This window comes from Colletotrichum abscissum (assembly GCF_030869225.1).
Source record: "Colletotrichum abscissum strain IMI 504890 chromosome Unknown Scaffold_3.1, whole genome shotgun sequence".
NCBI classification, from domain to species: domain Eukaryota; kingdom Fungi; phylum Ascomycota; class Sordariomycetes; order Glomerellales; family Glomerellaceae; genus Colletotrichum; species Colletotrichum abscissum.
Genome location: NW_026850209.1, coordinates 1,783,110 through 1,799,323, shown reverse-complemented (window position 1 = coordinate 1,799,323; position 16,214 = coordinate 1,783,110). Strand labels below are relative to the sequence as shown.

General features: G+C 54.9%; 6 protein-coding genes across 6 annotated transcripts; 4 read left to right on the top strand and 2 right to left on the bottom strand.

The window, feature by feature from the left end:
- Positions 1 to 2,056: 2,056 nt before the first annotated feature.
- Positions 2,057 to 4,607, top strand: CABS01_01918 (SPRY domain-containing protein; the record flags this gene model as incomplete). The annotated part of the gene is made up of 6 exons (XM_060535297.1): positions 2,057 to 2,895; positions 2,951 to 3,174; positions 3,234 to 3,364; positions 3,606 to 3,852; positions 3,903 to 4,400; positions 4,456 to 4,607. The coding sequence occupies 6 exons, from the start codon at positions 2,057 to 2,059 to the stop codon at positions 4,605 to 4,607; spliced, it is 2,091 nt and encodes a 696-aa protein (XP_060398486.1).
- Positions 4,608 to 6,199: 1,592 nt separating this feature from the next.
- Positions 6,200 to 6,322, top strand: CABS01_01917 (uncharacterized protein; the record flags this gene model as incomplete). The annotated part of the gene is made up of 1 exon (XM_060535296.1): positions 6,200 to 6,322. The coding sequence occupies one exon, from the start codon at positions 6,200 to 6,202 to the stop codon at positions 6,320 to 6,322; it is 123 nt and encodes a 40-aa protein (XP_060398485.1).
- A 391-nt stretch (positions 6,323 to 6,713) lies between these two features.
- CABS01_01916 (tat pathway signal sequence) lies at positions 6,714 to 8,146 on the bottom strand (the record flags this gene model as incomplete). The annotated part of the gene is made up of 2 exons (XM_060535295.1): positions 6,714 to 7,456; positions 7,519 to 8,146. The coding sequence occupies 2 exons, from the start codon at positions 8,144 to 8,146 to the stop codon at positions 6,714 to 6,716; spliced, it is 1,371 nt and encodes a 456-aa protein (XP_060398484.1).
- Positions 8,147 to 11,770: 3,624 nt separating this feature from the next.
- Positions 11,771 to 12,707, top strand: CABS01_01915 (SUR7 protein; the record flags this gene model as incomplete). Its single annotated transcript, XM_060535294.1, has 2 exons — positions 11,771 to 12,033; positions 12,095 to 12,707. 2 exons carry the CDS (start codon positions 11,771 to 11,773, stop codon positions 12,705 to 12,707), a joined length of 876 nt encoding a protein of 291 aa, XP_060398483.1.
- Positions 12,708 to 13,621: 914 nt separating this feature from the next.
- CABS01_01914 (short chain dehydrogenase/reductase family protein) lies at positions 13,622 to 14,530 on the top strand (the record flags this gene model as incomplete). The annotated part of the gene is made up of 2 exons (XM_060535293.1): positions 13,622 to 13,651; positions 13,760 to 14,530. The coding sequence occupies 2 exons, from the start codon at positions 13,622 to 13,624 to the stop codon at positions 14,528 to 14,530; spliced, it is 801 nt and encodes a 266-aa protein (XP_060398482.1).
- Positions 14,531 to 15,578: 1,048 nt separating this feature from the next.
- CABS01_01913 (uncharacterized protein) lies at positions 15,579 to 15,806 on the bottom strand (the record flags this gene model as incomplete). Its single annotated transcript, XM_060535292.1, has 1 exon — positions 15,579 to 15,806. One exon carries the CDS (start codon positions 15,804 to 15,806, stop codon positions 15,579 to 15,581), a length of 228 nt encoding a protein of 75 aa, XP_060398481.1.
- Positions 15,807 to 16,214: the final 408 nt, after the last annotated feature.

Below are 16,214 nucleotides of genomic sequence, written 5' to 3'. Positions count from 1 at the left end.
CAAAGTGCTCTCTCAGCTGAGGAGCTTTGGTTGGGAAAGATGAAGACACCGTGGAGGCTGGAAACCGAAGAGGTAGAGTATGTATGCACTGCACATGATAATTGGTGCAATCCTTGGCCATGCCGCAGCGGTCAGCGTCTTACCTACTCTTTACTCATTTGGACCAAGTGCATCGTAGAACCGTGATGATGGAGATGGAGATACTGGGTGTGACTGTCGGTGAGGGAAGGTAGGCACGGATGGATGGGCGTTAGGTTGCTGATGCGATTCAGCGAGACATGTGGGAACCCACCATCGGGAGAAAGTGCGCGGGAAAAAAAAAAGCACTGGTCCCTCCCTTCATGATTCCCCCATCAAGATTCGTTTGCCTCTTTGTGATGGAGGAGGCCGGGAAAAGGGACGTTGGTGGTTGGTGCCGGCCACGTGACATTATGTAAGCGTCGGATCGGGCGTGGAGGATCTGGCTTAGGTAAGGTGGAGAGCTGGAGCACTCGCGCCGGAGTCCAGACAACCTGGATGGAAAGGCAGGCAGGCACCTGGGCACCTGGCAGGCTGTGGCTGGCACGTTGGCCGCTGTTCCCCGGCAGCGGAGCACAGTGTTTCCTTGACTGCATGACGACAACGTTTCTACTTGCATTCCCATTCTTTGAAGGCTTGCAACGAACGCCGCCTCGGCGACCGTACCCAAGGACTTCTTTGTTCATCAATGTATCAAATATGATGGCCAGGTCGTTTCCGCCTACCTATTCACCTAGGTACTGTAACAGAGACCCAGTTCCTGCAGAAACAGCCCCGTCATAATGCGAACCACAATCCGGAGATGCTTCCTTCTGGGGAGCCGCGTGTTTCGCTTCCAAGACAAGCGCAACACACTCTTAGGTTGCTCTCGACAGTCCACGGGCACACTCTTGAGTCTTGCATTCTACGGATATCTCGAGTCTGGAGTCTACATACGGCCTACACAGTAACTGGCCAGGCTAGTCTCCGATAGCACCGTGCCAATGATCCCTGACAAGTCTCGCCTGCAGTAGGGGGGGATCCTGCGGCTGCTCTGCTCCAAGCTGCGACTGGCTACCCCGTTTGGCGCCTCAACTGGCGGGTTAGCCTCTCACAGTGACCTGCTCTCGTGATTGTCTATGCCTTCATAGGTAGTAGCGGCGTGGGCTTTTGCACCGGGACGACGGGTGGGACACGCTCGGGCGGAACATGGCCAAGCCAACCCAACTAAGCAGCTCAGCCCAGCCCAGACCTGCACTGCACTGCACTGCACCTCACCTCAGCCATACCAAACCCTCCAGCACACCAGGCCACTCTCCAGTCTGAACCCGGGGGCGCCTATCATTTGTCCGCGCGCTGGACCTCACCTCCGTCACTGCACCGCATCGTACCGCACCTGCACACTCCACACGTTCCGTCCACCACCAACAACAACAACCTTGCCTGGCCCTGTTCTTCCCCGACTCACGTAAGGTACCTCGCCAGCAATCCCGCTCCTTGCCGGTACCTCACCTCACGCTGTCACCTGTGTGCCGCTCACGTACTCCACATAGCGATAGCACCCCGACCTGACCTCACTCAACCCCCATCTTCCGATCTCTCATCACTGCGTTATCATGATAATCGAGCTGTCCAGCGGAGCATTTTAGCCCCTCCTCCTCCGAACGACTCGTCTCGTGCGGCTGTTTTTCACTTCCTTTGCTACACCGGAATGAACCTTGACTAAGGCACTTCACCGTTACCCGGCAAACCATCTCCACACCCACATCATAGTAGTGCCTCTCGACCGATCTGAACCTCCGTCTTAGCACGCAATTCCGAACTCGATTGCTCCTTGGACCCCCGACTCGAGTCCCGTCACTCAGACCGACCACCCTTCTAGACCCATTCGAGACCCCAATCACTCGGTACTCAGACAGAGACACGCCTGCCACTGGTCACCTCATCCTAAGAAGCTCGGACTGCGGCTTCTCGGGGGCATTGCGAAGCTCCTCTTTGCGTACGAGACGTCACGGGTGCGCGAGCTGGTCAACCCCTCCACGAACCTCGACCCCTCACCATGACGAACCCGTTCCATGGTTCTGCACATTACACGGAATCAAACACACCTACGGGAAGCTCTGGTCTTCTGCCGCGCCGCTTCTCCTACGCTTCAGTCGCTTCCGGAGCACCACCAAACTATAACCCGCCCTACCTCTCCCACCCCGGCCGAACTTCGGTCATCTCTCAGATCCTCAACAACTCCGACGACATCACCTTCGAACCGGCCTCGGCCTACCACGATTCGAGCAGGGGCGGCGATATGGACGCAGACAGGAACGGCGCCAGTCTGAATGGCACGTCTGCGCGCTTGTCGCGGGGCGCCAACAATCTGCCGTCCTTTTCGAGGGTCTTTGATATGTTTATGGCGAACCCTTCGGGCGAGAACGGAGGGCCAGGCGGCGCAAGCGGACACGGCGGTTTCTTCGTGCCATCGTATTTGACTGGATCGACATACGTACAGCGGCTAGAGGAGGCGCACTTTGCAAAGGTACAGGCGCAGAAGGAGTCCCAGACGGCCCAGGCACAGCCCGGTGGAAACTTGACGACGAGCGCGAGCAGCGTCAGTCTTCACAGTAAGCCGGCTTCGCACCGAGGAGTGAATTACGACGTCATCGAGAAGACTGCAGCATTCGAGGACGATGAGGCGTTTACCCCACTACCTACGAGGTGGAACAGGGACGACAAGTACGGTGCTCTCGATATTCTTTCAGATGGGCTCGAAGTTCGCTACATTGGGCCCCGGGGCCAGACGGAGCGGGATCATGAGGCGTTCAGTATACGTGCGGACAACCCGATGCCTCCGCAGTGCGGTATCTATTATTTCGAAGTCCAGGTTTTGTCAGGCAAAAGAGATGAGTAGGTTATGACCTCTGGTGTGGGGTCTGTGACGAGTATTCTGACGATTGGTTAGCATGACGATTGGCATCGGGTTCTCGGCCAAGACTGTGGCCCTCTCAAGACCCCCGGGCTGGGAGCCAGACTCGTGGGGCTACCACAGCGACGATGGACACTGTTACGCTGGGCAGAATGGCGGCAAGAACTATGGGCCTCCATTTACTGCACCTGATGTGATCGGCTGTGGTGTCAACTTCCGCACTGGCTGTGCCTTCTTCACAAAGAACGGCCACATGTTGGGTATGTCTGGATTGCAGCCCAGTCCCTCACCTCTATTGATGACAAACTCATTTTTCTAGGTACCGCTTTCCGCGAAATTGGAAAGGGCAGTAGCCTCTATCCAACAGTTGGTCTCAAGAAGTCAGGAGAGCACATTCGTGTCAACTTCGGTCAAACGCCCTTTGTTTTCGACATTGAGGGCATGATGACGGTCAGTTTTGTCCTTTCCCTCACCTCTACTCCCGCATGTTTCTACATTCTGGTTGTCTTATTACTGCCATGCTGTTCTGCCTCCGATTATTCTCTGTCTCGAGTTTCAGTAACACGCGCTATTGGCACTTGTCAGCCGTGCTTTACTGTGGATATACAGCATCGGTGTCTGACTCCGATGTCAATACACGGGATCCTCGTTAGCCTTGAGGGAAACATCACTAACGATTCTGGGACCACAGAAAGAAAAAGAACGTATCCGGAGGGAAATCTCGGAAACAAGTACAGCAAGCTTAGCGCCAGCGATGAACGAGACAGAACTGATACAGGCGCTCGTCCTTCAGTTCTTGCAGCATGACGGTTATGTGGAAACTGCGAGGGCATTCGCGGAAGAAATTAACGCGGAAAAGAAGGCACTCAGTCTCGACCCGAATGCTCCCATTGAGGGAATCAATGTTAAGGACGACGAGCATGCCAACAAGCGGCAAAGTACGTCAAGTTTCTGGCGAGGAAATCGTCTATATGCTGACAACACACAGGAATTAGGAGAGCTGTGCTGGAAGGCGACATCGACAGGGCGCTGAAGCACACCAACGCCTTTTATCCCCAAGTTCTCAAGGATAACGAGCAGGTTTACTTCCGGTTGCGCTGTCGCAAGTTCATCGAGATGGTCCGAACGGCGGCTGAGATGAGGGCTGCGTCAGAGTCCAAGAAGAGCAACGGCCATGGCGGCGACCTGGGCGCGATGGATCTCGATGCTAATGGCAACGAGAACGGCGCTTGGGATCAGATGGACACTGAGGATTCCAACGAACCGACTGTCGACATCAACGAGCTCGAGATAGCAACTCTGCTCTACGGTCAGGAGCTTCACGCCGAGTTCAAGAACGACCCTAGGCGAGAGGTGACGAAGCACCTGGCGGACATCTACGCGCTCCTTGCCTACGCAAACCCGCTCAAGGAGAAGGACGTTGCACACCTGCTGGATAGGAAAGGTCGACTTGCGGTGGCAGAGGAGCTCAACTCTGCGATATTATGTGAGTTCTTTCCGTGGCACCGGTTGTATGCTGATTAGTTATTAACGTCATACAGTATCATTGGGCAAATCTTCTCGCGCTGCGCTCGAAAAGGTCTACGCCCAGACAAGCGTGCTGCTTGATGATCTGCGGGAAAATGGCGGACCAGGCGCCTTTGTTTCCTTACAGGACGTCATCGAAGATATCCCAAAGTCCCAGCCTTTTTAGAGGGTGGCGGTAATCACAAGCCAGCCTCAACGCTACTTTGCTGCTTAGACTTGTTTCAGGGGCAAATCTACAGATGGTACTCCACCACCTCCCTCCTTCGCTGTCCATGTGTGAATTATTAGAAGACGCGCCTCCCCCTTCCACTCTTGTGCGCGGTTTTCTTGGTTCTGTTTCTTACGATCATATCATTGGCGTCAGGCTTCGTCTTGGAGTGGGAATGGAGAGACTATACTTGTCCTGGTTTATTTTGCGGGGGATGGATTCTTGCATTGGCTGATGCGGCAGAGGAAAGGGTTTGAGTCTTACATAGGCCGGTCGGTCGGTTCCCCTTTCGGGTGGAAACGACGCCGCTGCACAAATAAATACATCCTCAATGACTGTTCCGTGTTGATGTTCCTGCAGAAGCCTCGGCGGCTCCTTAGATGATGATTACTTACGTGCGAGATATGTGTGATACGGGGGACCTTGAACCATTTTGTCCCAGTGAGGAAGATGTTTGTTAGCCCGGCTACTATGAATGTATGAGAGCACCCTCTCGATAGTGTATTTTGTATAAGCATTTCACGTCGACCCGGGGGGGGGGGGGGGTTCTCGCAAAACAAGGGGAGCCGGGGCATGTACGTACCTTATCGAAAGACTGAGGTGGTTGCCGAGGGTTATCATATAGGCGGGCGGACCTACCTTCCTTCCCGCCTAGAGAAATTGGTAAAAAAAAAAAAAGGTGTGAAAAGGGTATGGATAAATATATACATATATACAAACAAGAACAAAGGTAGAAAAAGGGCAAAAGCTCAGGTGCCCAGTCCGGAAATCGAACCGGGGCACCTTACGAAATCTGGAATTGTAGAGCTTCGCGAGATTTCATACCAAGTTCTGTACTAACGGACCAGGGCGTTATACCGCTCGACCACGGGGGATCGATTGGGCTTGGTTGAGGTGGGAGGGGGGGAGGTTTGGATATGAGGCAGGGCGAGGCGGGGGAAGGGCGTATATTCGTCTGCGTATTCTCTCCCCTTGCCATCGTGTGTTCGGGGGAGGTAAGCCTCGGCTTCCGTCTTTGGCGATGGCACTGCACCGTTTTAAAGATGAGAGGACCTTGTTTGTCTCTTCCCACCCCCTCTCCCCTTTTCTATAATCTATCGGCGATTCAGATATTTAGATCCATCATCTTTCGTTCTAGGAGATGTGTTTATTTTCAACCGTCTGCTCTTTGTTCTCATCTCCTGATACAGCTTACCCTTCAATTCCTTCTTCCAGCATTTATTCATAGTAGAGAGTGTTTATAAGGAAAAAAAGACAATAGATCCCACGTATACTTTTTGCGCCGGTAACGTGACTGTCAGCTTTTGTCTCCCCGCCAGTGGGCGATCTGGAGATCGAACAACAAGTCACTTTGATCAAAACTGGCATTCGGGTTTTCTTCCCTGTTGAAAGTCATGTCTACGTGACGAGCAGGGAGAGGGCACGGAGAGCAGACCGGCAACGGTGGTCTTGGATTCTTCCTCAAACCTCGTTGCACGCCTGGGAAATAGGTTTTGGGCTGTGATGTGAAATGAGGGCTCAACGAATGCCCAAAGAGATTTTTTGCTGTGATGGAAGGGGAAAAAAAAGGGAGAATTTGGGTTTCAAATAGCCAATCTTCCAAGTTCATTGATGCTGTCGGGAGGCAGTTGTCTGTATCTCGTCATGATCATCTCGGAGTCGAATGTTGGTAAGACTTCTTGTGTGGGTCGCCATGCAGTTGTGTAGTTATGAGTTGGTCAGGTTCACAATCGTATTCTCCCAAAGAGGAGTCATTCAGTCATGGCCACCATCCCCTGGCAGCAGCTAATGTCAACTTGAATAGCATACGGAGAATCTGGAATATCAGCATAGTCAATATAGTAGTTGTATTTTATATGCAGTGGCAAGCCTCGCATGACAGCATCCTATTGTAAAGTAATCATGCCTCCAAAAATGACCATACAATTTACCAGGGTGAAATACCCTCTGGCCTCCATGTAACCCGTCTATGCATTAAACAAGCCCCACCAAAACGCCAGACATGCTTTCCATTGCGTGAAACCGGAAATTTAGCAAAAGACATTAAAAATTTACGTCAGCCATTTAGACCAGCAGCAGGGCGCAGGCGAAAGCCAAACCCAGCACCAATGCCGAGGCAGTCGGCCGGCCGGGCGACGCGCCGGTAACCTTGCCGCAGCACTCGCGCGTGTACGTGACATTGTTCATCTTAGCCTGGACCTGGAAGACGGAGCCCTCGGGGTCGCCGTAGTTGTAGTAGTCGACATTGAGCACCTTTGGCGGGAACCCCCAGTCGCGGGTGCAGTTCTGGGCCGCGCCGCCGAGGGACCCGTTGCCGGTGGCGTTGTTTGTCGAATTCAACAACGACACGGCGGGGACGAGGATGGAGGCGCCGAAGATGTTGTACTCTGCGTTTAGGTTGTGGTTCATGAGGTAGAGGCGGTCGCGGGCGGCTTCCTGGGAGAGGTCGGGCGGGCGCTGGACGGTGCAGGGGAAGGTGCGGTCCATGGGGTCAAAGGGGCTCTCCCACATTTGGGAGAACTCGTCGAGGAGCCAGGGGAATTTCTGCTGGTCGGCCATGTAGTCCATGAACATGACGACGCGCTTGCCCCCCAAGATCATCTGGGAGAGGGTGGGCCAGTCTTCGAGTCTCATGGGGAGGTAGGGAGGCTGGTAGGCGTATTGGAGGATTCCGGTTGACTCGATGAAGGGGGCGTAGAGGTCCGGGGTGGAGTAGTTGCCGTTGCCGAGGAGGATGGTGACGACGTCGTACGGGTGAGAGGCGACCCATTCGCGGACGGTGGTGAGCCATTCGGTGATGGGGCCGACTGTAGTGTAAGGTTAGCTAATGGCTCTTTGAGGATGAAGCTTGGTCTTGAACAGAACTCACCATCGAGGATATCACAGGAAGAATGGCAAAAGTGCGGTACCGTGCCATTTGTGGGCCACTGGATCTGAGCCTGGAGGAAGCGGATGCCGTCGTTGAGCTGGGTGGTGACATCGAGAGCCTGGTTGGAGGCCGAGTTCCCGGGGCGCACAAAGGGGGAGTTGTGACACCCGACCTCGGTGACGTTGCTGTACTTGCGGTCGCAGAACTCGACGTAGTTGTTGCAGGGCTGTGTGTTTGTCGGGCCGGCGGGTGCGGTCTCGGTCTGGGTGGCATTGGCATCGGTGCCGGTGATGGTGGAGGTGACGACGGAGGTCTGGCCCGAGATGATGACGACGGACTGGCCCACGGAATTTGTGGTGGTTTGCGTGACGTTGCCGGTGACCGTCATGGTCCCGGTCATGGTGGACAGGTCTCCATTTGTGAGGGTGATTCTCGAGGTGTAGGTTGCGTAGGGACCCGTTGGGGTCCTGGGCTGGGTGACTGCGACGGTCTTGGTTCCCGAGAGGAAAGTCACGTCGTCGGTGTTGGAGAGGGTGAATGTGCTCGTGCTGACTTGGTCCTGCGCTGCGGCTTGGGCTGTGAAGAGGGATAAGAGCCCGAGGGAGAGGGCAAAGAGTGGTCCTGTCATGCTGGGCGAGGCAGCCTCTCTGGCGAGGACTTTGTTGGTGGAGTGGCCGCGAGGAAAGGGAAGGGAAGTCGTGGAGTTGTTGTTGCTTCTCGAGGGAATGGTCAGGTAAGGTAAGGTAGGGGTGGTTTCCCGGGCTCGATATGGTTGTATGTTATTCGAGGTCTGGGAGTAGACTTTGAGAGAGTCTGGGATGGCTGCAAGACGCAGTGACCACGGTGCGCCCCTCGGGGGAAAGAAATTTGAGTTGGGCGAGGGACGGGAGACGGGAGACAGAAGCCAAAAACGGTTATCGGACGAGGAGAGTTTCGATGACGATCCCCAAGCAAAAAATACCGCCGAAAAGCAGAAGCACGCTAGGGTGCCTAGTATACTCTTTTTCGAGGCGTTATTCTCTTCGTCACGCAACGGCAGAGGCGGAAAGAAATGGTCGAGAATTTCACATATGAGAGAGGAAAGGTGCGGTCGTTTGCCAATGTTGCGCCAGCCAGCAACGAGAAATCTAGACTCTGGAGTCTAGAGGAACGACTATTTTCCCTGGACCTTTGTGCCAATTGTCGAGACTTCGCACACGTCCAGCTACGTCCAGCTATGACATAATATTTGTGTACTTCCTTCCTCGTTTTCCCCGGGGTGGCCCAGACATTCTTTCTGTAGCCTGCAGCCTGCGGCCTGCGGCACGCCTTGGAGGCTTGGAGGGGTGGTGGCCCAGGCCCCGTACGGCGCTACCGCCAAACTGGCAGGGGGTACCGGGCCCCAAGTAGCTACCTCACCTAGCCAGGTTGATAGTGGACACCAGGAGCACAGAGCCCCATCAAGACGGACCCACCACCACCGGAAGCTGCTGCGAGGATCGCTGGGGATGTGCCGGGTCCCTGCTGGTCATCTCATCGGCAGCTCCAGCTCGACAGGGTCACGCAGTCATGTCATTGGAACCTATCTGTCACATTTGTTTTGTGCGTATACTTGTACTGCAAGCAGGCAGCAGGTGACTGTATTTGGCATGTTGAGAGAGGCTGTCAAGAGACTGAGAGACATTGACTGGAAGTAACCCACCAACAATCCCGATACGACAGATGGCCAGCAGGTCAAGTCATGGACGCGCCGTTCCATCTACCCATCCGTACCAGACTGACTACCTTACGGTACCACTGCATATCTGCGGCTGTGGCTTGCGGCAAAGGACAGCGCAGAAAGCCATGGACCGGGGGCCCTATACGGATATCCCTGGCGATCACCGGCTCCTGTGCCGGCGTGGCGGGGACGGACGCGCGTGCAGGATGGCCCTGCTGGACGCGCCTTTGTCTCCTTGGAATCCGAGAAACCCAAACTGTTCGTCATGTTTGCAAAACAAAGATCCGGCAAGCTGGAAAAATATGGACAATGGTCATCGATGACCATCGTCATTGAGGCTGAGAGGTAGATCAGGAAGATCGAAAAAAAAGGGTACTAGAAAAAACAAAACAGAGTTTTAGGCTCAACACTTGCCGCCCATCCTCATTTCGTTTGTTTAGGTCAAGACATCTATCTGGGTCCCTGCCGGGATCGTGACCCTTGGATGCTACGACGGGGAATTTTCAAAACTATTTCTGACTTGGTCCCTGGGAGAGAAACACCTCGACACCCCTCCTCCGTGGGTCATTCTCCTTGGATATGCCTCAGCGATGAGCATCATGAGCACAATACACGTATATCTATCTGCGCGAATAGGAGGAAGAGAGATGCAACCTGCAGGAGACACAAGGCGGGACGGGGGACATCCGTACGGGGGCCGGGAGTCGGATCGATGGTGCAACAAGGAGAAAGCGGCCCTAACCAACCATTAATCCACCCATTGAAATCTCATCTCACACAGCCGCCGTCTGGCTCTAGGTACGCACCTGGCTTGCTGATGGGTCGTGGATCAGGCTGCTGTCGTTGTTGAGTTGTTGCTGTTCCATTTGCATTTCGAGCGGCTTGCCGAACTTCCTTTTGCGCTTAGTAACCGCTGTCAACCGTGATGATCCCACTTCAGCTGAGGAGTGGCTACCAATCCCACAGAAGGATACAGATCCCCCGCCCGCGGAGAGAGTGGCACAACGGCCCGGTTGGCTGGAACTCGTCGACGGAGGCTTGGAGGCGGTGCTGTACCAAGTATGGGCAGATGGGATGGGGGTGGTCACGGTGGTGGTTGCGGGTATCCGTATGGGGGCCGCGCGAAGCTCGTTTAGACGGCCCCTCGGAACCCGAAACTGGAAAGGCATTTGGGATCCTGTTCTGGATGGAGAATGGTACTGACGTACGGATACCTGATCTCGCGGCGGTGCCACGGGACTTGATGTCTCTCTCCCCCTTTTTGACGCCCCGAGGAGTAGCCCCGAGGTGAGCCATGATGCTGCAGTATGCAGTTATCGACTGCTGCACTCCATTCGTCTGTGCCGTCACTGGAGAGTCTGTGTGTTCTATCCATTGAGTTGAGTTCTTGTCTGTGAAAAGACCGTGAACTTGTGAATATGAGCGACTGTGAGTGAGTGAGTGAGTGAGACGAAATGGAGATGGACGGCAGCTTGGAAACATGAGGTGGATGGACCCACCGCACAACCTGGAATGAGGCAGCGGAGTCCCACTTAGATACCTACGGACCCGCTAGCCGTGGCGCGCCGCTAGCAAGAAAAACGCTGGGATGATCCAATGCAGAAAACGCAGCAGCAGCAGTAGCAGCAGAAAGAGAGGGAAAATTAGTGTAGAGAGAGAAAAAAATAAAAAAGATATTGGTTGCTACGACGTCATTCTCCCTGTCCGGCTGTCAGTGACCCATGCAAACACCTGGACCATCCTCAGCCTCTACACAGAAAGCAACCCCCCCGGAGAACAGCGATACGCCTGGGTTTATGCCAACTCAATCAGACCCGTCCCGCTCTGTTTTATCCTCTCTCGTCTCTCTATCTGTCCATCTATCCATCCAGGTTTGGCTCCGGTGTCTTGGCCCTGCTTCTGCCTCGAGTCTTTGACGCCTTGTCCGTATTTACCAACCACCAGGGCTCCAGAGTCCAGGGGTGTTTACGGAGTACTCCATCGAATCTATTGTGACGGCCTGGCCTGGTCTGGAATCATTTTGTTTTGTTCCTTTTCCATCTTCCAGACACAAAATTGCCGAGTGGATTCCATCAGTCGAGCTAGCTTCCTGACGCTCATCGTCATTATCCGTCTCTGGTCCTTCTTTGGCTTCCCGACTCCTCCCCGCTCCGCCAACCTTTTTGCACACGTAGGGCCGATTCCCTTTTTTCGCATCATAGCCCCTTGGCCCGAGACGCCTACGCCTAATACTCTCGGATTACGGACGGCTTTCTCGAGTACGGCCGCGCCTGGATCGCTCAACAGGACGAATCCCCCGGGTATTATTCAATTCTCTTTTTTTGTCACCTCTCCGGACCATCGGCAAAGTTAGAGAGAGCTCCGGTTACCTTACCGCGTCATCTTGCCCTCACATACGCATCTACGTGAGATATCTGGGGAGAGAGGAGAGATTCTCCGTATACTGTACTCCATCATCACCGGGTCCCAGATTCCGGTTCCAAGTCCGCCCTCCTACGACGACCGCAATCCTCCTCCTCTCCAAAACTCAAGCTCCGAATAAAGACCCTCACGATGGCCAAAGTCCGCCGGAACAGCGCCATCACCGCGGCCGTCTGCTACTTCATCGCCATCATCTTCCTCATCCTCGTCATCATCGGCAACACCTCCATCAAGCCCGTTCTGACGGACATTTACTTCTTCAAACTCGATGTCTCCGACATCATCCCGCTCTCCTCGGCCAACGCCGTCCTCCTCAACTCCGTAGCCCGCAGCCTGGGACTCCACGACTTTTACCAAGTCGGTCTCTGGAACTTTTGCGAAGGCTACAACGATGAGTAAGTGCCCCCCCAGGTGTCTCGATCGTAGGAACGAACGTTACTAACACGCCATCACCAGGGGCGTCACCTTCTGCTCAACCCCCCAGCGCATGTGGTGGTTCAACCCCATCGAGATCCTCACCAACGAGCTCCTCGCCGGCGCCACCATCGCCCTCCCCTCCGAGGTCAGCACCATCCTCAACATCCTCCGCATCGGCCAGCAGGTCATGTTCGGCCTCTTCATCTCCGGCATCTCCCTCGCCGCCGCCCTCCTCATCGTCACCCCGCTCGTCATGCGCTCGCGCTGGTGGAGCCTGCCCGTCGCCATCTTCGCCGGCATCGCGGGCCTCCTCGTCACCGTCGCCTCCATCATCGGCACCGTCATGAGCGTCGGCGCTAAGATCGCCCTCACCCAGCAGTCCGAGCTCAACATCAACGCCGTCCTCGGCGTGCGCATGTTCGTCTTCATGTGGCTCGCCAGCGCCCTCGTCGACCTCGCCGCCATCCTCCACATGGCCATGGGCTGCTGCTGCTCGCCTAGGAAAGAGAGGGAGGCTGCCGCCGCCGCTGCTGCTGCCGGCGGGGCGGGCACTACGCCGGAGAAGACGACCAACACGACTGAGAGCGGCGAGAAGCCGTCGAGGCTGCCGGCTTTTATGAGAAAGCGCAGCCCGAGGTCGTCGACGTCGTAGATGTTACGTGTGAGATATCGTGTTGACGAGCATGGAGAAACGTCGGTGGCGTTGGCGGTCTCATCCATCGCGCAACCTCGTACAAGTGGTTATACTTGGATAGTACATGCGCTCCTCATGGCTCTCGTGCAGATGGGGTATCGATACCGACCACTGTGTAAGAGACCTCGAGCCCGGCAGCATCAGCACTCCGTCGCCGGCACGGAACAACGGATTTGAAATTGAGCAATGGCGTTGGTGGTTGCGGTTTAATCGGATGACCATGACAATAGACTTTTGGGCAAACGGACAGTCAAGTAGAGACGAACAGGCATGTCTGTCAGATTAGCATAGTTTTGCCTTTCTTTGAGGTATTTGAACAAACAAGTAACCGATGTTACTGAAATGCACAAACATGCGAGGTTCGTGAACCATGGAACAGGATACGTTGAGTAATTCAGATCAAGACTGCGGCTTCACGTATACAATATGTAGGTAACGCAGGAAAACTTCAAGCTCCCAATGTCGCATCTTTGTACCTTGGAGCCGGTGTCGCGTGGTAAAAGATGCAGTATACTTTCCCCGCAGCGCAGTCCGGGGCAAGAAGCAATGTACCCCTTATCGGTCGGGGGATCGGGGGACGCGCCCTCGGCCTAGACCCCTCCAAACGACCGTGAGCCTCGGCTCGTTTTTCGCAGCTGGGGAAGCTCAGACGGCCGCACACCGAAAGCTGCTCTCCTTCTCAATATCAGCCGAAGATAGCTCCCGCACCCTTGTCTTTCATCGTTCTACATCTACATCTCTCGGTCCTCTTTCAGATTCGATTGTGTTGTTTCCAACTTGGTCGTTTCAACTTGTCAATTGTCCTGTACCGGAAGTCAAGCTACAGCAACAACTCCCATCTTCCCCAACGAAATAGTAGGAAATCAGCAGCAATGGATGTCGCATCGCTCTTCAACGTCAAGGTAAAGATCAAGCTCCCTCTCCCTCTCCATCGTCCTCGTCCTCATCCACATCCTCGACAATTCCCAAAATCAAATTCTCAAACACCAAGTTAACCCCCCCCTCTCCAGGACAAAAACATCCTCGTAACAGGCGGCGCGAAAGGAATAGGCTACATGATCTCAGAAGGCTACGTCACAAACGGCGCAACAGTCTACATCTCCTCCCGCGACGCGAAAGCCTGCTCCGCCTCCGCCGCCGCCCTCACCGCCAAAGGCCCCGGGAAATGCCACGCCATCCCCGCCGACCTCCAGAAGCTAGACGACTGCAGACGCCTCGTCGACGAGCTCGCCGAGCAGACGGGGGGCAAACTCCACGTCCTCGTGAACAACTCGGGCGCCGCGTGGGGCGACGCCTTCGAGACGTACCCGGACGCCGCCTGGACCAAACTCCTCACCCTGAACCTCCAGCGCGTCTTCACCCTCACGCAGCTCGCCGCGCCCCTCCTCGAGGCCGCGTCCGGCGGCGCGGGCGCGGGCGACCCCTCGCGCATCATCAACATCGGCAGCGTGGACGGCCTCCGCGTGCCCCTCATCTCCTCGTACGCCTACAGCGCGAGCAAAGCCGGCCTCCACCACCTCTCGCGCGCGCTCGCCAGGGAGCTGGGGCCCAGGGGCGTCACGAGCAACACCCTGGCCTGCGGGCCGTTCGAGAGCAAGATGATGGCGGCCACGCTCGAGACGATGCGCGGTACCATCGAGGAGGAGATCCCGATGCGGAGGATCGGGACGCCGCAGGACGTCGCGGGCGCGTGTCTGTTCCTGAGCGGGCGGGCGGGCGCGTTCGTGACCGGGGCGACGATTACTGTTGATGGTGGGATTGTGTTGGCTTCCAAGTTGTGAGATGGGCCTTGGGGGGGGGAGTCATGTTTGGGACAGTAGAAGTGTGTAGATGGAAATCTCGTCAAAGAGTTTTGTTCATTCTTACAAGCTCAGGATTGCGGCGAGAATATGTAAAGAAAGATATGAGAGCGAACGGCAGTCAATCATTTGGGGCCATGTCACATTAGAGATACCGCAATCTGTAACCCAAAAGAGTATTGAAAAAAAGACCAGATAGACTGGCCTTATTTCTTTGTAGCTAAGAATTTGTAAAGCAAGATCTAGGTAAGACCATTTGTCCTCCTCAGTGGTATTCATACAGGAAAAATAGTAAATAATAAAATGGTGAGCGGAATCCAATTCAACTGGGTCGTGATAGACGCCCAAGTTTCTTCCCTCCCAAAACGCCAAAAGTCGTGTCCTTTCCAAAATATTCGTGATATCAAAACGAAATTTCCCGCAATGCAATGATGCCCCCCCCCATTTGTTCCGTATACGCCAGTTGTTGTGTGAATGTGTAGTAGTGTGGTTGCGTGTTTATCATGAAGGAAAAACCCCAGTGAGATGAACCCGATGAGATGAGTCTTTGTCTATCCCCGCCTCTAATCACCGAGAAGAAATGCGAAACCGTGTAGAGTTCCCCAGAGACTTCAATGTCGATTAAATGTTGTGTAGCGAGCGGGTGAAGAGTGAAAGCGAGTGAGAGAGTGAGTGAGAGGAAAGGGAAGAGATGGACCGAGCAAGGCCACGCCAGTGACTGAATCTGGTGAGGGGAAGAAGAGCTAAGGAGAGTCCAGTGTCGTCGGTTCAATGACACGACAAACTCTCTCTCTCGCCCTGGTCCCCCTCTGCCCCGACTCCGCCGAAGCGTTGGCGCGGTGCCTCGGTTTCCCTCTCGGCCCCGTAACAGCGTTTCAGCGGGGTCCTCTCATCCGATGAAATTCGGAGTATTCGTTCCTCAAAATGACGGTCTGAGCCAGTTGGAGAAAAAGCTTCCCGGGACGATGGGAAAAGCTCGGTCGCTTTCGGACTCTTTCTTTGCGTGAACCGAACAGAATGCGGCATCCATCTATGAGAGCCCGCAAGACTCAAAGTCGCGCATCATGACGGCCATCTGGGCACGTTTTGCGGCCTCGGCGACGAGTGTGAAGTCGCGGAGGAAGGCCTCGGTTGAAGGGGGCTGCTGGCCGTTGGGTTGGGGTGGCGCCATCATTTGGTTTGTGGACATGTGCGACGATGAGGAGGAGATGGAGGACGTGGAGTCCTGGCGCTTGGGAGACTGGATTGGTGCGTTCATGGTGGGCGGTGCGTGGTGGGTGATGGTGACGATTTTCGAGATGTTGTTGTGGTTGTGATACGATTCTCTCAATGACGAGAGAAGGTTGGAGTATTCGGGTGTGGGATGATTGCTGCGTAGGGCCAGGAACCAAGGTCCGAGAAGGGGGCGATGGATGGATGGTTGGTGGTATTATACTTATTCCCCAGATCTTCGATTTCGGAGCGCAGATCTTGACTCTTTATGTGAGACCCCAAGTAGCACAGGTACCTGAAAAGTAGGTGATGTCAGGCGGGGGGTGGGGAGGAGGGAAAGGCGGGATCAAGAAGCTAAGAAGGGTGGAATGGGAAATGTCCGACAAGAGTGAAGGTGCGGAAGAACCCCTTTTGTGAAAAAGGAAGGATAGTCGACGGTGAGTGCGGAGTAGAC